The sequence below is a fragment of the Podarcis muralis genome, chromosome 10 (genome assembly GCF_964188315.1).
Source record: "Podarcis muralis chromosome 10, rPodMur119.hap1.1, whole genome shotgun sequence".
NCBI lineage: Eukaryota > Metazoa > Chordata > Lepidosauria > Squamata > Lacertidae > Podarcis > Podarcis muralis.
The window spans coordinates 31,053,692-31,074,681 of NC_135664.1; the positions used below are offsets into that span (position 1 = coordinate 31,053,692).

The window sequence follows — 20,990 nt, forward strand, 5'->3', positions numbered from 1 at the left end:
ATAATCTTCCCTTCATAATGATGTGTAGGTTGTCTGTGTCTGCTCCTAAGTGATTTTCAATATCCAGGGATTTTTAATAGTTAGAAAGTACTGTACAATTTTTTTTTAATTGCTGCACTTTATTTCTGTAACAGCATATGCACCTGACGCAGGTAGTTGTATTTAAATGGAAATTTACATGTAAAAGGCCTTCAACTAACCAAAGCATTAAAAATACTTTTACCCCAAACTCCATGCATGGAGTGTTTTACAAATATTATGCTAGCACACTATTCTAAACGTGTTGGGAAAATAGTACATTTTTAAAAACACACATCAGTTGTGTGGATCACCTGCATGAGCAAGTGCTTCTCATACCTCAATGTTGCATTTAAATTTGGACATCATAAACTCCAGGGTTCTTTTTAGGGTCATCATGTGCAGGTTATTTTTTTCTCCTTCGCAAAATAATTTCAAGAATGCATGGCATGATTTAAAATGCAGTGGTGATGATGTGGTATTCTAAATGCTTTGATAGTCTGTTAATGGACATCTAATATTTTGCTATTAATTTCTTAAAGCTGTTAAGCTAAGCTGAGTTGGCTGTGATCTTGTTAGAATTGCGGGGTTGCCATCTGACTCTCAGGGTGCCAGAGCTTTTGCATAGTGGAATGATAATGGAATAAAGTTCTTCCAAACTTTGTGTTAAAGTTTTGAAACAGCAGTTTCAGAGAGGATCAGGGTGATAGCAGTGGTTAAGAATTCAGCTAGTATTAATTCCTGGGCTTTCTACATCCTAAGGTAAGGATAACCTTGTCATTTCAATATGTAGATTGGCTTTGGCTATTCCCAAGTGGTTTTCAATATTTAGAGACTCTTAATAGTTGCTAGGAGATGGCTACAGGCAACATGTTGCAGCAGTCCTTAATGATGTCAACAGGGCAGTGTTCAGCCTCCACTCCTGGCACTGATTCAGAAACACAGTCAGTGATTAAAAAGTGGGCAGGAATAGGCAGATAAGGAGTATGAGCAACACACTGCATTTAAGTTGTATGTGTCCTGAGTGTACATAGTGTTCTATAGAGTAACATAAGCAAGAGTGGTCCATCCTCCGAAGTAGCTCACATTCTGAATTTACCCTAGAGGACAGAAAGAAAGTTAGGAGGTTGATAGGGAGAAGCAAGGGTAACAAAGCAATGCAGTGTAGAAAAAGCAAAGAGGAACAATAGCTGAGGATGAATGCTAGCAGTTGCAATTATGGGGTTCATTTCTGCTGGGGATGAGGACTAAAGAATTAAGGCAAAGGTTTTGAAGACAAGAGCAGGCTGTGATTTGGAAGAGAAAAGTAACACCAAGCAGATTTGCTTGGAGGAAGCTCCAGGCATAAGACAAACTTTGGGCTACAATGGGTAGAATCACCGAAGAGGACAGCAGGTGTTTGGGTAGTTGAGGGTGCCCAAGTTGGAGGAAAGAAAGATCAGGGGCAGAGACACAGCGGAAGAACAAGGAGTTTATGGGTGTGGAAGCTTTGTGAACTAGCAACACAGAATTCTGGTGAAACAAGTAGAAATATGAGCGGGACAAAGTGGATTTTACCGAAGATTATTTCTCTTTTTAAGAATTGTGGACTAAGCTGATCTTTTCCTATTCCTTTAAACTTGGCATTTGATGCATCTGTGGGAGAGAGTTGTGTGTCAATCACTGGAACTCCCACTTTGACTAAAACATGTTGATACTCCACTAGTCATGCAGAGAAAGTACAGTGGCCTTTAGCATTGTGTGGTTCGTTATAAAATCTTCAAAGCTGAGGATTTTGGTTTCTGTATATTATACTTCTCAGGTAAGAAGCCTCTCTTGAGTGTCTAATGTGGCAGAAAAAGTAAAAACAATAACAAGAATAAACATGAAGACCACATAAAACAATGTGAAATACTAGGAACAGAAAATACTGTGCTATAAAACAGATTAAACCCATATGTAGCATTTAGAATCTAAAAGACCTAGGCCACCAAAATGACAGAGTGAGCTTTTCAGAGTGAGCTATGCTGATATTCTATACTTTCTTTAGTGCCTGACCTGAGTGATAAGGAGATTAGTGTCCTATCTTTAGTGTGGTACCATATTGGAAGTACTCTGAGCTCTTGCAAAACTGGTTTATAAATATCTATTAAGCCCTACAGTTAGTATTTGGCACAGATTGTTCATGTGGTCAGGAACTGGGGTCTAATAAACTGATTAACTTAGAATCCATGTGCATGGTAACGGTAAAGGGACCCCTGACCGTTAGGTCCAGTCGCAGACGACTCTGGGGTTGCGGCGCTCATCTCGCTTTATTGGCCGAGGGAGCCAGCGTACAGCTTCTGGGTCATGTGGCCAGCATGACTAAACCGCTTCTGGCAAACCAGAGGAGCGCACGGAAATGCCGTTTACCTTCCCGCTGGAGCGGTACCTATTTATCTACTTGCACTTTGACGTGCTTTCGAACTGCTAGGTTGGCAGGAGCAGGGACTGAGCAACGGGAGCTCGCCCTGTCACGGGGATTCGAACTGCCGACCTTCTGATTGGCAAGCCCTAGGCTCTGTGGTTTAGCCCACAGCGCCACCCGCATCCCTTATGAGCATAATACTTCTCCTTAAATATGTTGAGACCAGTGGAACCGTCTGCTTCCTCATTACTTTTATAACCCCTCTTTTTTGTTTAGGGAAGTTTTTAAATGTTTAATGCTGTATTGTGTTTTTAATATTCAGTTGGGAGCCACCCAGAGTGGTTGGGGAAACCCAGCCAGATGAGCATGGTATAAATAATAAATTATTATTAATATCAACATCATTACATTATTATTATCATTATTATTCCTCCGTAGAGCTTAAGGGAGTGTACATGGTTTCCATTCTCTTCCCCATTTTATCCTCACAACTACCCTGTAAGGTAGACAGGTGAGGCCTAAGTGACAGTAACTGGTCACCAAGTTCACCCAGTCGCTTCATGGCTGGGTGGGGTTTTGAAACCTGGCTTTCCAGGTCCTGGCCCAACATTTTAACCTCTAAACCACACTATTTCCTAACACTGATTCTAGAACAAATATTTGAGGGTTGCTGCATTTCTGAAATAATGCTTCAGGGTCCTGGGAAACCTGTTACCTTGCATTTGAGGTTCAGTTCCTGAAAATCTGGAGTGGAGTTTTTTGTCGACATTAAAGTTTTTTTCCTATTGATTTCCTCATTTAGAAAGCTGATGAGTTTCCTGGTGAAGGTCAAGACTATGGTTGGAATTGCTTGTGTATTGCCTCTCCTACCTGTTACAGGCTGTGTTTCAGTTAGCTACTTTTGCTTTCATAGAAATCATAGGTCGTCTGGCATACAAATCAACAAGCTGTGAATTGTGCATCCCCTCGAAACCACAGTTTGATTTCAGCTTGGAGGGGATTGTGGAAACCACAACTTGTGGGTTTGGGTGTAATGGCAAAAGTCTTTCCCTGGATTTTTTATTTTTATTTTTTTAAAGTGTGTGCAAGGGGAGAAAGAAAGCAGAAGTATTTAAAGTGTAGAAGTCTGATTGTGCTGACCTCTGGATTGGCACCTGTGTATTTGTGAAGCAACCCAAAGTATGTCATCTATGCCCTCATTAGGTTTGAAAGCTGCTTACAAAAGCACACACCTTTGCATTGGTTTGGTAACTAGCGTTTATAATTAAAGACTTGGTTTGTTCTCACCCGATCAGGTGTATGGCTACTTGACCCATACCTAGTGAGCCAGTCACATAATAGGTCATGTTCAACACACCAGTGCCAAATCTGTTGAAGGGGGAATGGCAGGGGGCATCTAGGGTGAACAGTGGCAGCAGCGCACATTGAATCATTCTGAGCATGTTGGCAAGTGAAAAGACCTTTGAGTCAAAATAGGCTCTGAGCTCCTCGCCTACCCAAGTCCAGCAGCAGCAGCAAACTTAGGTTGTGGATGGTTATTTTCATGGAAAAAAATAATCGCCTTGTTTTGAGTACATACAATGAATTGTTTTTGTATTGCTTAAGGTACACAGAAGGCAGGGAGTTGTAGGGGCTCGTTTGTTCTTAGTAAATAAGCAAGCATGCCTCGCTCCTGCAGTTTGCGTGCCTGCATTTTCCCTTTGGAGAAGGGGAGGGGCACATGGGCAATGAGGTCAAAGGAAGCAGCAAATATAAGTCTCTCCACCCATCTGCTAGCACTTTAGTTGTACTTGCAGAGTTGGCACTGCATATGGTTGGCATGTTTCCTTCTGTTTTATTTCCTGAGGCATCTCCCTCTTTCCTTCTCTTGGTCTTCTGAAGTTAAAACAAAGATAATTCTCAATTTAAGGCAGCTTGAGACTGGTATATTTTTCAGATTTGACCAAATAAAAGAGAGGCTATCTGCGTCTTGAGTGTAGGAATGATGTCATAATGACTATGCTCCCATTTCACATGCGTTTGGGCTTTATGCTTTCAGCATCTCAACATGCTATCCTTATATACTGTGTGGATTCACATTTAAGAATATGGTATCCCACAGTTGAAGTAACCCAGTGTGTTTATCCAAGTTATGGGTGTTTTTACTAATTGAAATTGCATCTTTGTCCAAGAATTGTGTCAGATTTCCTGGTATGGACATTTAGTTCGGTATTGCATTGTGTGTAGCCCTTTGGGGAGTTGGTTGCTTTGACGGCCTGGGACTCGGGCTCGGGCTCAGACTCAGAACCGGAGGAGTCTCAGTCCGCATCGGATCCTCTGCCTCAGGCAGCATCTGAACCGAGTCTGGGGCCTGATTCTGAAGAGTCCGAGTCTGCACAGGTCCCCCTGCAACAGGCAGCAGCTGGGCCAAGTCAGGGGCCTGAGCCTGCCCTGGCTCCAGATGTGGGGATTACCTCATTGCCTTCAGCTGGGCCATCACTTACAGCTGCTCCACTACCAGTTGGGTCAGGAGAGGCTGAGGTAGCCCCTGGGTCTAGTTAGTAACCCACCGACATCTCCTGAGCTGCATAGAAAGACTCAGGTCTGAGAGAAGGAGAGACCTGAGTACTCGCAGGAAGAGTGCCCGCCTTCCGGCGAGACAGAGAGGTGAGTAACCGGGGGATCAGGACTGGCCGTTACCCTGTCAGAGATAAAAGGCTGCCGGACCCCACCCCAGGTTGCGGGAGCAACATTGCTGCTTGCTGGAACCTGCCTGTCACCCTGTGCCTGACCTTGCCTGGTTTCCTGCCTTGGCCTGTTAGACTGACTCCTTGTGGAATCCTTGGATTCGGGACCGGACCTGGACCGTGTTGCTCGGGTTAACCCTCTGGCCCAGCACAGTTGCGGTGCAAAAGCTTAAATATTTAAGCATAGCATCTTGGCCAGGGGTAGACAACCTAAGGCCCATGGGCTACACCTATAGGGTTTTTAACTGGTAATTTCTCTTCAAGGGCCCAAATTTGGCCCCGGAGCCTCCCACTGCTGTTACGTAACCATATCTTAGCTTGAGTACCTCATTTCTGTTGTGGATTTTTCACTGTGACAATTGATTGCACTGTGTGCTTTTTCATCTTTCTTAGCTCCATTTGAATCCGGGTTTCAGATAAGATCACGAAAGTTTTGGTATCCCAGTGGAGCTCATTGCATTGCATATGCATAGGCAGTTACACCAGGCACCTCTACTGGCAAGGCAGCATGCCTCTAAATACCAAGTTGCTGGGAATCATGTGTTCTGTTTGTGGGCATCTGGTTGGCCGTGGTGAGAACAGGTTCCTGGACTAGAATAAGCCTTTGGCCTGTAAGATCCAGCAGAGATCTTATGTTCTTAACACCTTGATTTGTTCAGACAATTAAAATACAATGCCGGTGTCTTTAAAAAGCTGCTAATCAGAGATTTTGGAATTCAGGCATCTGAAGAACTAATTTAAGGTTCCTAATAATAATAATAATAATAATAATAATAATAATAATTTATACCCCGCCCATCTGGCTGGGTTTCCCCAGCCACTCTGGGCGGCTTCCAACTGAATATTAAAAACAGTACAGCATCAAACATTAAAAACTTCCCTAAAGAGGGCTGCCTTCAGATGACTTTTAAAAGTAAAATAGTTGTTTATTGCTTTGACATCTGCTGGGAGGGCGTTCCACAGGGCAGGCGCCACTACCGAGAAGGCCCTCTGCCTGGTTCCCTGTAACCTTACTTCTCGCAATGAGGGAACTGCCAGAAGGCCCTCGGTGCTGGATCTCAGTGTCCGGGCTGAACGTTGGGGGTGGAGACGCTCCTTCAGGTATACTGGACTGAGGCCGTTTAGGGCTTTAAAGGTCAGCACCAACACTTTGAATTGTGCTCGGAAACGTACATGCAGTTGTTGACTTGGAATGGCAGATCGCTGCACCATATCACAAAACTACTGTTGAGAATGTCTGAGTTTGCAACGCTGCCTGGGGTTCTTTTTGTATTGAGAAACAAAAGCTCCAACACTCTGTATACACGCAGAACTAGTTGTGTGACAGTTGTGGATCTTGACTTGGCCTGTGGGAGTAGTAGTAATAATTTCCTTTTTTGAAGTGGAATTATACAAATAATACATTTTAGAGCTCCTGTATGTTATCAATCAGTTTTAAATGGTTATACTTATAGTGCGGGGGGGGGGGGGTTCTGTTCCTAAAAGTGTGTGTGTGTGTGTGTGTGTGTGTGTGTGTGTGTGTACCCTGAGTTCTGCAGTTCACAATTTTTGTCTACAGAAAGACACTGCAGTATCATTTCGGGATGGATAAACAAACCATATTAAGATAAAATAAAAAAGGTAATCTATTGCTCTGTGGAAATTTCTGCTTCAAACTCCTGTTTCATTTTTCAAAGTAATGTCTCTAATACGTCTATTGGAAGAACAGGATCTAAAAATAGGATGGCACTTGCCATTATTTGTAATTAAGGATTATGGAAAATACTCTTACTTGAAGCCAAATAGAGAAGGCAAGTTCATTTTTCTAAATAAGAAATGAGTGACTCACATTGGATTAAAGCTGCATTGAAAGAGGTTGCTTTTTTTAAAAAAATGACTACAATAGTCATAGTTACCTTTTTAGTAGAATAAACTAAATTTTAGGGACAGACTCATCAGGATTTGGACTGGGATTTTGTCAAGTTGCTGTTGATCAACATGATTATTATTATTATTCATTAGCAAGGTTTTTTTAAAAGTATTTTTTTGCTAAAATATAGAATGAACTCTAGACTGCTGGGTAAGTTTTCAGGAGAATAACTTTGTATGCTTGCTGTTGGTATAAGTGCTAAAATTACTATCACTAGCGCTTCTACATATTTCCACTCTGAGATATCCACAGTACCGTAATTGTTTTAAGCTTGGCAGAATACTGTTTACATTCCATTTGCTCTTGCAGCACTTTTTCTGTGTTTTGATTAAAAATGCATTTTTTCTCTATACACAATCCCTTTTCTGATTGTACCGGTATATCTGCTCTTTTAAAGTTGTGATCCCTGGTGTGTATTAGAACCTAATAGTACAACTAAATCTGAAGATGTTTTACTGCTCAGAAATGTTATCAGTGGAATTGCTCCATTATCAATAGGCAAGTGTAGGGTTCAAAACGCCCATTGTTCTAATCTAAGCACATTTTGCAACAGGGAATTTCATTAGTGCTAGCGGTTTCTGAGCTCTGGGCGAAGTACTGCGTCTAAGATTTCAGTTTAAAACTGCAGAGTGGAAGTTGTCAGGGTCAATCCTGGCGCGCAGTCATCTTTACTTGGTCGCAAGTGGTTGATAGCCAGGTGCAAAATGTTTCAAACACTGGCATGGTCATTGGTCCAAGATGCTTGAAATTGCAGCCTGACACATCTGGAGAGTACCTGGTTGTGGAAGGTTAGTTTAGGGGGTGTTGGTGATGATACAGAAGGATGGCATTGTGTTTGGTAATAGTATAAAACAGGCATAGGCAAACTCAACCCTCCAGATGTTTTGGGATTACAACTCCCATCATTCCTAGCTAACAGGACCAGTGGTCAGGGATGATGGGAGTTGTAGTCCCAAAACATCTGGAGGGCCGAGTTTGCCTATGCCTGGTATAGAACAACCTTCTTGTGTTACCATTGAAGGAGTGAATGTGAACTTCTACATGGGGCTCCCCCCTCGAGATGGATAAACTGAATGTGGAAATTAATCGATAGTCCTTGGTGGTATAAAAAAGAGTTGTGTGTAATGTTTTCTGGGTGCTTCTGTCCCAAGACCTTAGAATTCCAACAGCATACTTTTTATTCTGATTTCTCAGTAGATTATATTTTTGAAATCACATTTGAGGTGCTGTTGAATAATACAAAGAGCACACAAGGCTGGATGAATGGAATTCTCAGCTGATGAACTAAGAATGGTCACACACTTCCTGACATGCTCGGAATTGTTTGCTAAAAATGGAACACTCTCAAGGTACAGAGTCGAGATCCGTGGCCGGTAGAGAGAAAATGTTAATGCTGTGCTGGAATTAACCACAATTATCAGATTGAACTTCCTAGTGCAGAAGTTTTCACTAGTGGCAATGTATGCAATGGAATGCTAGATCAGATGGAACAGAACTATCTCACCTGGGGCTCAGCCAGCTGAGCTAAGACAAGGGTTAAGTCCTCAGGGAGGGACCAGAGAGGGGGGGACTTAGGCTGGATGCTAAGCCTAAGTCATGTGACCTGATGACCTGGCATATAACACTACAGTAGTACCTCCGGTTGCAGACAGGATCCGTTCTGGAGCTCTAGTCGGATCCCGAGGTTATCGCAACCGGAGGTGCCTGTTCTACGCATGTGGCAGCATGATAGAGTGGTTCTGCGCATGTGCACAGTGCAGTAGAGTGGTCCTGCGCATGTGCGCGTGGCGAAACCTGTAAAAATACTTCCGGGTTTGCCACGTGTGTATCCCGAAGGATAGGTAACCAGAGGTGCGCATAAGTAGAGGTACCACTGTATTTTAAAAGCTAACTTTGCACCGGCTTTTCGTGCATAGGATTGCTACCTAAGTTGCTGACATCTAATTTGAAATTCATTGTAAAAGAGCAGTAGCACCTATGATTTAGAAAAAAAATAGTGAGAAGACACAAAGCAAAGATAATGACGGAAAGAAATTAAAAACTAATATTTAAAACTCCACTGTGCTTTAAACCAGTATATCTGGATATATTGTTGAGAACTGATTATTTTGATTGGTGGAAAGAATATTCTTGTTTTATCAAATCTTGATAAATGGTTACTGGGTGGTGGTGGTTGTTTTTTTTTTTTAAAGACTTCTTTTATTATTCCACTCAGGGCAGAATAGTGTTGTACTGTTGTGAGCTTTATGGCATTTTTACCTTGAAATCTAAAAAAATTGTCTTAAAGGATGGGTGGAGCAGCAAATGTCCCTGTGACTGTGATTTCCTGAGCTTACAAACAGGGAAGCTGCTGTTCAAAAAGGAAGAAAGTGTTTGAACCTTGAATTACAAAGTCAACGCACATTATTCCCTGCACTCTTAAGAACAAAGCCACTCTCGCTGTGCTTCCTGATGGCCTCTTTCCGGAGCTAGTAGAATAACTTGTTTATTTACAATCTGATCCAGTGGCTTGCGTCCAAAAAGCAATGTGTGCGCACGCGCATGTGTGGTTTTGTTTTTCTCCCAGTGCAGTCCAAAGAGCATCATTTTTCGTTCAAGGTGAGTTAAATGCATCCAATTGCTGCTTATTTGGCAACGCAGGTTTCATTCCTGCTGGTGCCTGTAAATACTATTTAAAGCTGATATTTTAACCTCCCCCCCCCCCAATTTATTTAAAAGTACCGTATTTTTCGCTCTATAACACGCACCTGACCATAACACGCACATCGTTTTTAGAGGAGGAAAACAAGGGAAAAAACATTCTGAATGAAACAGTGGATGTATCATTTTTGTGCTTCATGCTGTGGCCACAGACATGTGATCTGATGGTGAATTTGGGGTGACCCAATGCAAAAATCCTGAGAATTCCTGTGTATCCATGCTTTGTAACCACGTTTTTGCACCATTGCAGCCTCAGGCAACAGTGGGTGCGTGATTTTTTTGGTGCAGGCTGTAGCCATGGACATGCTATGTGATCTGATGGTGAATTTGGGGTGACCCAATGCAAAGATCATGAGGATCCATGTGGATCCATGCTTTTTAACCACGTTTTTGCACTATTGCAGCCCCAGGCAACAGTGGGTGCGTGATTTTGGGGGGGCAGGCTGTAGCCATGGACATGCTATGTGATCTGATGGTGAATTTGGGGTGACCCAATGCAAAGATCCTGAGGATCCATGTGGATCTATGCTTTGTAACCACATTTTAAGTGGGGAGCGAAGGAAAAACAAAGAAGGGACATGAGAGGGGTGTGCAGAGAAGCAGCTGGCTAAGAATGCAGGAAAGGGATTTAACGGGAGGGAGGAAAGAAAGGCAAAAGTTTCCCCCCACCCAAGCCAGCCATCTCTCTCTCTCTCTCCCTCCCTCTCTCTCTCCCCCCCCTCTCTCTCTCCCTCCCCCCCTCTCTCTCCCTCTCCCCCAGCAGTACCTGAGCACAGAGACGGAGCACAGAGATGACACTTTCCCCTCTGCTTGCCTGGAGGGGAGGGGCTTTCCCTGCTCTTTGTTCCGTTTCAGCAAACACAGCAACGAAACGGAGGAGGGAGGGCAGTAAGACCCTGAGGCAGAATGCAGGAAAGCTGCCACTTCCTCTTTTCAGGTTTCCCTTCTCCGTGAAGCGCGGTTTGATTTTTGCCTGATTTTTCTGCTCCAGGGACCACACATTCGCTCTATAACACGCACAGACATTTCCCCTTCCTTTTTAGAAGAAAAAATCTGCGTGTTATAGAGGGAAAAATACGGTATTTCTAATCCTCCCTGCATTGCAAAGGGACCCCAAGATTGGCAGCAAGGCGGGGGCTAAGTAATGCAGCCCTTGGGGGGGGGGGGACCCAGACACCACATGGTTGGTACCAGAGCAGATACAGGGAGAAGATTACTGGAAATCAGAATCCCAGGTAAATGAGGCAGGAATCACACACAGTGATTTCAGCTCAGGATTGGTGCATTGTTCTCACTGTGCACGATGACTTGAGCAGAGGTAGCGTTTTCAGCCCCTTTTGTATCTTCCAAAAACAGTGGTACCTCGGGTTAAGTACTTAATTCGTCCCGGAGATCTGTACTTAACCTGAAACTGTTCTTAACCTGAAGCACCACTTTAGCTAATGGGGCTTCCTGCTGCTGCCGTGGCGCCGGAGCACAATTTCTGTTCTCACCCTAAAGCAAAGTTCTTAACCCGAGGTACTATTTCTGGGTTAGCAGAGTCTGTAACCTGAAGCGTATGGAACCCGAGGTACCACTGTACAAGCTAAAACAGAAAATACAGTGGTACTTCGGGTTACATACGCTTCAGGTTACATACGCTTCAGGTTACATATGCTTCAGGTTACAGACTCTGCTAACCCAGAAATAGTACCTCAGGTTAAGAACTTTGCTTCAGGATGAGAACAGAAATCGTGCGGCGGCAGCGGGAGGCCCCATTAGCTAAAGTGCTGCTTCAGATTAAGAACAGTTTCAGGTTAAGAACGGACCTCCGGAACGAATTAAGTACGTAACCAGAGGTACCACTGTAGAGTACAACTTAGGGCATGTTGACATTGTCATAGTTGCATAACAACGGTATGCAGAGAAGAAAAGCTTGTATCAGGATCTGTGCATGATCACAGGGATTGTTTCAGATGAACACCATTGTTTTCAGGGTGGTAGTCAGAGGAAACATGGACTCTCAGAGGGGAAATTGATGATCTTGCTTAGAGATGCGCCATGTATGGTTTGGTAAGCAATAGGTGAGTGTTTAGGGCTGGACGATGCCTGGTTTTCAGTGTCGCGCAATATCTCCAGCTTAAACATCTCAATATGCTGATATATCACGATGTCTGAAATAAGGGTGGAGCTATGCGGAGGCATTGGTTGGCATCACGATTTTTCCTGCATTGTGATTTTTTTCATAGCGCGTGCACACCCACCCAGGATTTGCAATATATGGCCAGGTCAAAAACTATGAAACCAATATCACGATATGGACTTCAAACAATATAGAAGAAGAAGAGTTTGGCTTTGTTATCCCGCTTTATCACTACAGAGCGGCTAACATTCTCCTTTCCCTTCCTCCCCCACAACAAACACTCTGTGAGGTGAGTGGGGCTGAGAGACTTCAAAGTAGTGTGACTAGCCCAAGGTCACCCAGCAGCTGCATGTGGAGGAGCAGGAAGCGAACCCGGTTCACCAGATTACGAGTCCACCGCTCTCAACCACTATACCACACTGGCTCTCAATATACTGTATCGATATATCACTCAGTCCTATTAGTGTGCTATGGAAGCTCCTGGGTGTTAGTAGGGTGTCTCATTGAATAACATAGAAGGACATCTGGGCCTGCTGCAGCCAGACTGGATCTCCTCTCTTCCCGTGATGGGAAGGAAAGATGTTGGCTATTCTGTTTTGTGAGCATTTGGCTCCTGGTGTATCTTCTGTACTTCATAAATGTTAGCTGCTTTGAGGACTCTGGTAAAAGAGCAGGATGTGAATGTACTAAGTCAGTAAGCATCCTTGTGAAAGTCTCAAGTGTTGTGCTGCACCTCAGCCAATGTGGTTTAGTGGATAGCGTTGGGGGGTTCATTGCTTCGTTTGGGGGGCAGGTCTCTCTCAGACACCACTATCTTAAAATGTCTGCTACCCTGAATCTTAGTAAAATGTGATGAAAACAGTTTCAGAGTTCTAGTAAATGATTTCTTTACATACCAAGTTCCAAGTTTTCTCATTCTTTTTACAAACTGACACAAGGTCACATGGGCCTGTATGAAAAGTATATTTCATCAAAACAAAACCCTTTATTCCATTGTAAATGGATGGGTAACCTGCTGTGCCTTTTGCTGTAAATCAAGTGCCAGGAATCTAAATGCTATTCTTGCAGCTTCAAACTTTAAACAACCTACTCTGTTTAGAACTGGGTTGTGTGCCAGCAGTTAAAGCACAACCATATAGGGTATGGCAGAACTTGTGGTTTTGGAGTGAGAGCATGATAAACGTGATCAGTTACTTTAGTATCGCAAGTACATATAAGTCTCTCGTATTCCTACTCTCTCACATACACAGGCACACACAAATAAATTGTGTTATATTTTTGGCTCTTTTTATGGTTCGGTTTTCTGCAGTAGCAGAAACCTGCACGCTAGTTTGCACAAAAGAAGGAGCAATGGCAGCCGACTGGCCTTCCCACAGTGTCACAAAACTAGCTTGCACATAAACAGGTTTTGATAACCGGTGTGTGTGCGTGTGCACGCGCGTGTGCATGGTAGGGCTGTGGTATACCTGGTTTTCAACATTGTGTAATATATCACCAGCTAAACATCGTGATATCACTATGTCTGAAATACGGACGGAGGTTTGTAGAGGCATCAGGCATGGTCTGGCTTCACGGTTTTTACCGCATTGTAATTTTTGCTGGTGCCTGCTCTTGTGATTCGCTGCTACTTTAATGAGGCAGGGGAAAACAGAGCCACCAGAGTTAATAGGGACTGCAGGTATCGAGAGCACTGGCTGGCTTAATGGGTTTTCCCATGTTTTGATTTTTGTATGGGACACACACGCATATCATGATTCACAATATATTGCCAGGTTAAAAATCATGAAACCGATATCTCAATATGGACTTCAAACTGGTTATGGATGATATATATCGATATATCGCCCAGTTGTAGTGTATGTGTGTGTTTAATAGAAACATACTGATTGATTTATGCTGTTAGAAGTCACTTTAGTTTTATCCCGTTTTTATCTTCTAAAGATGTCAGGCAAAAGGTGGCCAGGGTTGCCGAAGATAGGTCCACATCATGATATTTATAGTGATGAAAGCTTTGAGAGTATGTTAATGCCCTTATTCATCAATTGCTGGATAAGCAGAACTTTTGGTATTCTCAGAATTTCATGTTCCTAATGCTTTTTAGAGCAACCTGCTCAGTTGGTTAGAGCATGCCAAGGTTGCTGTATTGCTGGGGTTTGGACTAGATGATCCTCCACAATTCTATGATTCTTGATACACACCCAGCAGCTTAAGTGTAAACTTTCTGTTTGAGGGAGCAAAGGCCTAGTAACCATTCCTGGGTATGTTCTGAGTATTTTGATCCTGTGTTAGATACGCCTGATGAGACGACTTTCAAGTGAAGGCAATTAAATAGACGTTTCAGTTCACTAAAGTTGAGAGCTGCAATAATTTCAGGCTATATATGGTGTGTTTGTGCAAATAATGGAAGTGTATTAATAGCACCAGTTTTCCATATGGGTTGAGAGCAAATGCCCTTTGAAAAATATCCTGCGCTTAAGGAACATATTTGTATTGGACTGTAAAAATCAATATGCCACTTGGAGAAAGCTGTTTTGGGATAATAACTTTTTTTTTTTACAACAAGGTTAAAACTAACCAATGGAAATCTAGTAAGGGCTAAGCTGCCCCCCCCCCCCCCATGTAAATAGTAGCTCTTCACATTGCTTTTTGGTTATTTGTTGGCCATGGTCAAATTGGGGTGAGGAAAATATACCCTTCCTCGTTTAAGGATTAATCTTCATTTCAAGAATGGTTCAGTTGGGGTGCTTGTCCGTTAAAGGTTTTCCGCTCGTCAATTCCTTAAGAACCATTTTTTAAACGTCTTCAGTTTGTGTCCAAGGAACTTAGGGGCATTTTACTCTCACGCCAAGTTTGAGCAGGTTTGCTCACCCCGTGAGCTTTATAGCTAAACGGGGATTAGAACTGGGCATTAGGAATTCTGTCTCTTCTTCTCCCTGCCCCACAATTTCCACTTACTTCTGTACCACATTAGCTCTCTGCCTAACAGCTGTCACCCAATGTTAAATGATTCAAAGTAAATCAGTCGCTACATGCTCAAACTCTGCATGGCTTTGGAGAGACGAATCATGAAATAAGATACCCCAGCAATAATATTTTTTTTTTGCATGCAAATAGTGGACAAGTGAACACAATTGGATTTGGGCATGCTTTGTTTCAAAGTGGTTCTCTTAAGTCCACCACTTTTGCTGGTGCTTTGTATTCTGCAATGTGAATATTGCAGTACATTGATTTCAGATTTCTTTGGGTGAGACAGAAGAGTTTCCCCTTACCATTTCTGCATCTTGTCCAAAGCCCATAAATTCATTTTCTAGTCTGGTAGGGAGTCAGACAACATGGGAACATGATGATTAGATATGTGAGTGACTTGTATCTCCACTCTCTGGGTAGGAATCCATTTGGTGTCCATGGGTTTGTGATTCATTTGGATGCTTCCTTTTAACCGACTAGCAAAGGAGGCATATTTTGCTGATTTCTCTCTGCAGGAAATCTCAGGAGCTGATTTTCAGGGATGCTAGGGAATTCAGGGGAGTGAAGGAATCTGCGGAACGCCTGCTACATGGTCCTTTTGTGAGCATAAGGGCATCAATCCAATTCCACTTGCTGCCTGCTCCTAAGCCATTCATTGAAAGCTAAAGGCCGATACCACTATATACAATGGTCGTGTGAGGAATGTGACAGTCGCATCCACACCAGACCTTCAAAGCGCTACTATACCACTTTAAGAGCTACGGACAATTTTGGGAACTGTAGTCTACTGATCTCATAGATGTCCCAGCACCCATCAGAAACTACCACTTCCAACAATTCTCTATGACTCCAGTGACCTTTAAATGCATGGTAGATATGTGACCTAATATGGAACACATACATTTACATTAAAACTTTTGTACATCAGCTCTCATTTTTAAAACCTCTAGTTCAGTAGCTAGAAATGCTCAATAAATATTAAGTAGTAGTATACAGTATATATTTTTGGTATCTTTAAAACTGTCAAATCTCTTTTGCTTTAGGATGTTCAGAAAGAGCGAGAAGCTCACACGTATCTTACCAAAGAAGCAATCAAGGAAAAAGTCCAGACGTACAATTCAGATGTCACTGACAAGCTAAAGATGACATTGGTAAGACTTTGTGTAAAGTTTTTTTTTTTATTTAGTTTTGGTAGTTTAAAGGGGTGCATGGCGGCAACATCAAATCACTACTGTAGGCTTTGAGTAGAATCATAGAATCATAGAGTTGGAAGAGACCACAAGGGCCATCGAGTCCAACCCCCTGCCAAGCAGGAAACACCATCAGAGCACTCCTGACATATGGTTGTCAAGCCTCTGCTTAAAGACCTCCAAAGAAGGAGACTCCACCACACTCCTTGGCAGCAAATTCCACTGTCGAACAGCTCTTACTGTCAGGAAGTTCTTCCTAATGTTTAGGTGGAATCTTCTTTCTTGTAGTTTGGATCCATTGCTCTGTGTCCGCTTCTCTGGAGCAGCAGAAAACAGCCTTTCTCCCTCCTCTATGTGACATCCTTTTATATATTTGAACATGGCTATCATATCACCCCTTAACCTCCTCTTCTCCAGGCTAAACATGCCCAGCTCCCTTAGCCGTTCCTCATAAGGCATCATTTCCAGGCCTTTGACCATTTTGGTTGCCCTCCTCTGGACACGTTCCAGTTTGTCAGTGTCCTTCTTGAACTGTGGTGCCCAGAACTGGACACAGTACTCCAGGTGAGGTCTGACCAGAGCAGAATACAGTGGCACTATTACTTCCCTTGATCTAGATGCCATACTCCTATTGATGAGGCCCAGAATTGCATTGGCTTTTTTAGCTGCCGCGTCACACTGTTGGCTCATGTCAAGTTTGTGGTCAACCAAGACTCCTAGATCCTTTTCACATGTACTGCTCTCAAGCCAGGTGTCACCCATCTTGTATTTGTGCCTCTCATTTTTTTTGCCCAAGTGCAATACTTTACATTTCTCCCTGTTAAAATTCATCTTGTTTGTTTTGGCCCAGTTCTCTAATCTGTCAAGGTCGTTTTGAAGTGTGATCCTGTCCTCTGGGGTGTTAGCCACCCCTCCCAGTTTGGTGTCATCTGCAAATTTGATCAGGATGCCCTTGAGTCCATCATCCAAGTCGTTGATAAAGATGTTGAATAAGACCGGGCCCAAGACAGAACCCTGTGGCACCCCACTAGTCACTCTTCTCCAGGATGAAGAGGAACCATTGATGAGCACCCTTTGGGTTCGGTCAGTCAGCCAGTTACAAATCCACTGAGTGGTAGCATAGTCAAGACCGCATTTTACCAGCTTCTTTACAAGAATATCATGGGGCACCTTGTCAAATGCCTTGCTGAAATCAAGGTAGACTACATCCACTGCGTTCCCTTCATCTACCAGGCTTGTAATTCTGTCAAAAAACGAGATCAGGTTAGTCTGACATGACTTATTTTTCAGAAATCCATGCTGACTATTGGTGATCACAGCATTCCTTTCTAGGTGCTCACAGACTGTTTGCTTAATGATCTGCTCCAGAATCTTCCCTGGTATTGATGTCAGACTGACTGGGCGGTAATTATTTGGGTCCTCTCTTTTCCCCTTTTTGAAAATAGGGACAACATTTGCCCTCCTCCAGTCTGCCGGGACTTCGCCTGTTCTCCAGGAATTCTCAAAGATGACTGCCAGTGGTTCTGAAATCACATCTGCCAGTTCTTTTAATACTCTTGGATGCAGTTCATCTGGCCCTGGAGACTTGAATACATCTAGACTAGCCAAGTATTCTTGTACTATCTCCTTAGTTATTCTGGGCTGTGTTTCCTCTGCTGAATCATTTGCTCCAAATTCTTCAGGTCGGGCATTGTTTTCTTTATCGGAGAAGACTGAGGCAAAGAAGGCATTGAGGAGTTCAGCCCTTTCTGTGTCCCCTGTTTGCATTTCACCATCTTCTCCTCTGAGTGACCCCACGGTTTCTTTGTTCTTCCTTTTGCTACGAACATACCCATAAAAGCCTTTTTTGTTGCTTTTAACCTCTCTAGCAAGCCTGAGTTCATTTTGTGCTTTAGCTTTTCTGACTTTGTGTCTACACGTGCTGGCTATTTGTTTGAATTCCTCTTTGGTGGTTTCCCCCCTTTTCCATTTTTTGTACACATCCTTTTTTAATCTTAACTCAGTTAAAAGTTCTTTAGATAGCCACCCTGGCTTCTTTAGGCACCTTCCATGTTTCCGTCTCATTGGTATTGCCTGAAGTTGTGCTTTTACTATCTCCCTCTTAGCAAACTCCCAGCCATCTTGAACTCCCTTTCCTTTTAGTATTACTGTCCATGGGATCTCACCCAGCACTTCCCTAAGCTTTATGAAGTCGGCTTTCTTAAAGTCGAGAAATTGAGTCCTAGTATGCTTGGCTGCTCCTTTCCGCTGTATAGTAAACTTCAGAAGAGCATGATCACTCGCGCCTAATGATCCTTCCACTTCTACCCCACTAACCAGGTCATCAACATTGGTTAGGACCAGATCTAAAATGGCTGTTCCTCTTGTTGCTTCTCCCACTTTCTGGACAATGAAGTTGTCTGCAAGGGCAGTGAGGAATCTGTTTGACCTTATGCTCTTGGCTGAGTTTGACATCCAACAAATATCCGGGTAATTGAAGTCCCCCATTACTACTATCTCCCTTCCTTTTGCATGCTTGGCCATCTGTTCCAGGAAGGCATCATCTATGTCCTCCGTTTGGCTTGGGGATCTATAGTAAACTCCCACAATGAGGTCACTGTTATTCTTCTCTCCCTTAATTTTGACCCAAATGCTCTCACTTTGGCTTTGAGGTTCTAAATCTTGGATCTCTTCACAGGTATACACATCCCTGACATATAACGCCACTCCTCCTCCTTTCTTGTCTGGTCTGTTTCTTTGAAATAGATTGTATCCCTCCATTATTACATTCCAATCGTGGGATTTATCCCACCAGGTTTCAGTGATTCCTATTATGTCATATTTAGTTTGCTGTACCAGGAGCTCAAGCTCATCTTGTTTATTTCCCATGCTTTGCACATTAGTGTACAGACATTGAAGTCCATTAATCATTCCCCCGTGTCTCTTATTTAAGGATTTTCTCCTCCCACCACTAGGTCTGTATGCTCTTTGCTCCATTCGGTCTATGACATTTGGATGATCATCTTCATCAATTGATAGACTCCTACCTTCAGGAGCACTGTCTCCCTCCCCCACATTAGTCAGTTTAAAGCCCTCCTGATGAGGTTTCTGAGATTTTTTGCAAAAACATTCCTCCCAACCGTTGTGAGGTGCAGCCCATCGCTTGCCAGAAGTCCATCTTCAAGAAACTGCATTCCATGATCTAAGAATCCAAACCGTTCCTGTTTGCACCATTTGCGAAGCCAGTTGTTCACTTCCACTATTTTTCCCTCTCTCCCTGGGCCACGTCGTTCAACTGGGAGGACAGATGAGATGACAATTTGTGCATTTAATTGCTTCAATTTCCTGCCCAGAGCCTCGTAATCTCTTTTGATCTTCTGGAGGCTATTGCTTGCAGTGTCATTGGTTCCCACATGAACCAAGAGGAAGGGGTATTTGTCAGTGGGTTTTATGATTCCTTGCAGTCGTTCAGTTACATCTTGGATCTTAGCCCCGGGGAGACAGCACACTTCCCGAGACATCTTGTCAGGCCCACAGATCACTGCTTCTGTTCCCCTCAGTAGGGAATCCCCTATCACCACTACACGCCTCCTCTTAGGTCTGGTCGGGGTTCTTCTGTGAGCTGTCGGTTCCAAGGTCGCCTGGACATTCCCAGAGGACTGCCTTTGCTCCTCGTCTTCATATACCTGATCGACTGTAATGAGGGAGAGATCCTCAAATGGAGTCTGCTCTTCGTCTTCCATGCTAGGGGAAAGGACCTCAAAGCGATTGCGTATTTCTAAACAATCAGAGCGAACCCTGGGCCTCCTACTTCTTTGAGTCACGTTTCTCCATATATCTGGCTCCTGTGTTGGTGAACTAGCCACCTTCTCCGGGGAGTCCCCTGTCTCTTCCTTGGTGGAGACGGTGTGCTCTGTTGCTTCCAAGAAGAGTTCCAGCTCTCTAATTCTTTGGAGCGTAGCTACACGTTCCTCCAGTTGCTGGACTTTGTCTTTTAAGAGGGCAATCAACATGCAATTGCTGCAGGTAAAGCTGCCTGCATATATGGTATATGGGCTTGGACAAAAGTATATGGGCTTGGACAAAAAATACTTATTATCATATATTACTTATTTCGTTTTTTTCACATTCTGTGTATTTGTACTTAAAATATTCCTAAACACTATATAGCAGAATGGTGCTACCTTATTGGTATGCAGTCAAAGAGAGGAAAATGAAAACAGACAAATTCAGCATATGCCTTAGTTAAATCCAGCAGTGTCATGGGACTACCTCTGAAGGATCTTCAAAAGTTCCAGTTGATTTAGGATGCAGGAGCAAGGATGCTAGTGGGTACTTGCCCTTGGGATCATGTGAGACCTGTTCTGCAAGAGCTGCACATTGCCAGTTTGTTTCTGGGCACAAGTCGATGTTTTGAAAATTAACCATTTAAAGCCCTACAACAGGGGCAGAGAATGGGATCTGGCTGGCAGGCCAAGTCCTGAGCTCCCTTACCCTTCTCAGGGCCATTTTGACAGGCCCTAACAATCAAGGTAGGGACGCAGGTGGCGCTGTGGGTTAAACCACAGAGCCTAGGACTTGCCGATCTGAAGGTCGGCGGTTCGAATCCCCATGACAGGGTGAGCTCCCGTTGCTCGGTCCCTGCTTCTGCCCACCTAGCAGTTCGAAAGCACATCAAAAGTACAAGTAGATAAATAGGTACCACTCCGGTGGGAAGGTAAACGGCATTTTCATGCGCTGCTCTGGTTCGCCAGAAGCGGCTTAGTCATGCTGGCCACATGACCTAGAAGCTGTACGCCGGCTCCCTCGGCCAATAAAGCGAGATGAGCGCCGCAACCCCAGAGTCGGCCACGACTGGACCTAATGGTCAGGGGTCCCTTTACCTTTAACAATCAAGGTATTTAACAAACAAGCCATACTTTGAGAGCAAACTCTGCTTTGTGTAAGGATAGGTAGTGCAGCAGAGCTCAGCAGGCCTTGCTGTAGGCTCCAG

At 43.6% G+C, this 20,990-nt stretch overlaps 1 protein-coding gene across 2 annotated transcripts in view; it reads left to right on the plus strand.

Annotated features, from left to right (window-relative positions):
* Positions 1–20,990, plus strand: part of RASSF3 (Ras association domain family member 3) — a 58,395-nt gene that overhangs the window by 30,670 nt on the left and 6,735 nt on the right. For both annotated transcript variants that reach the window (XM_028745794.2, XM_028745793.2), the window contains one exon: positions 15,872–15,979. In XM_028745794.2, coding sequence (XP_028601627.2) covers positions 15,872–15,979 — 108 coding nt within the window. The remainder of the gene's footprint in view (positions 1–15,871; positions 15,980–20,990) is intronic.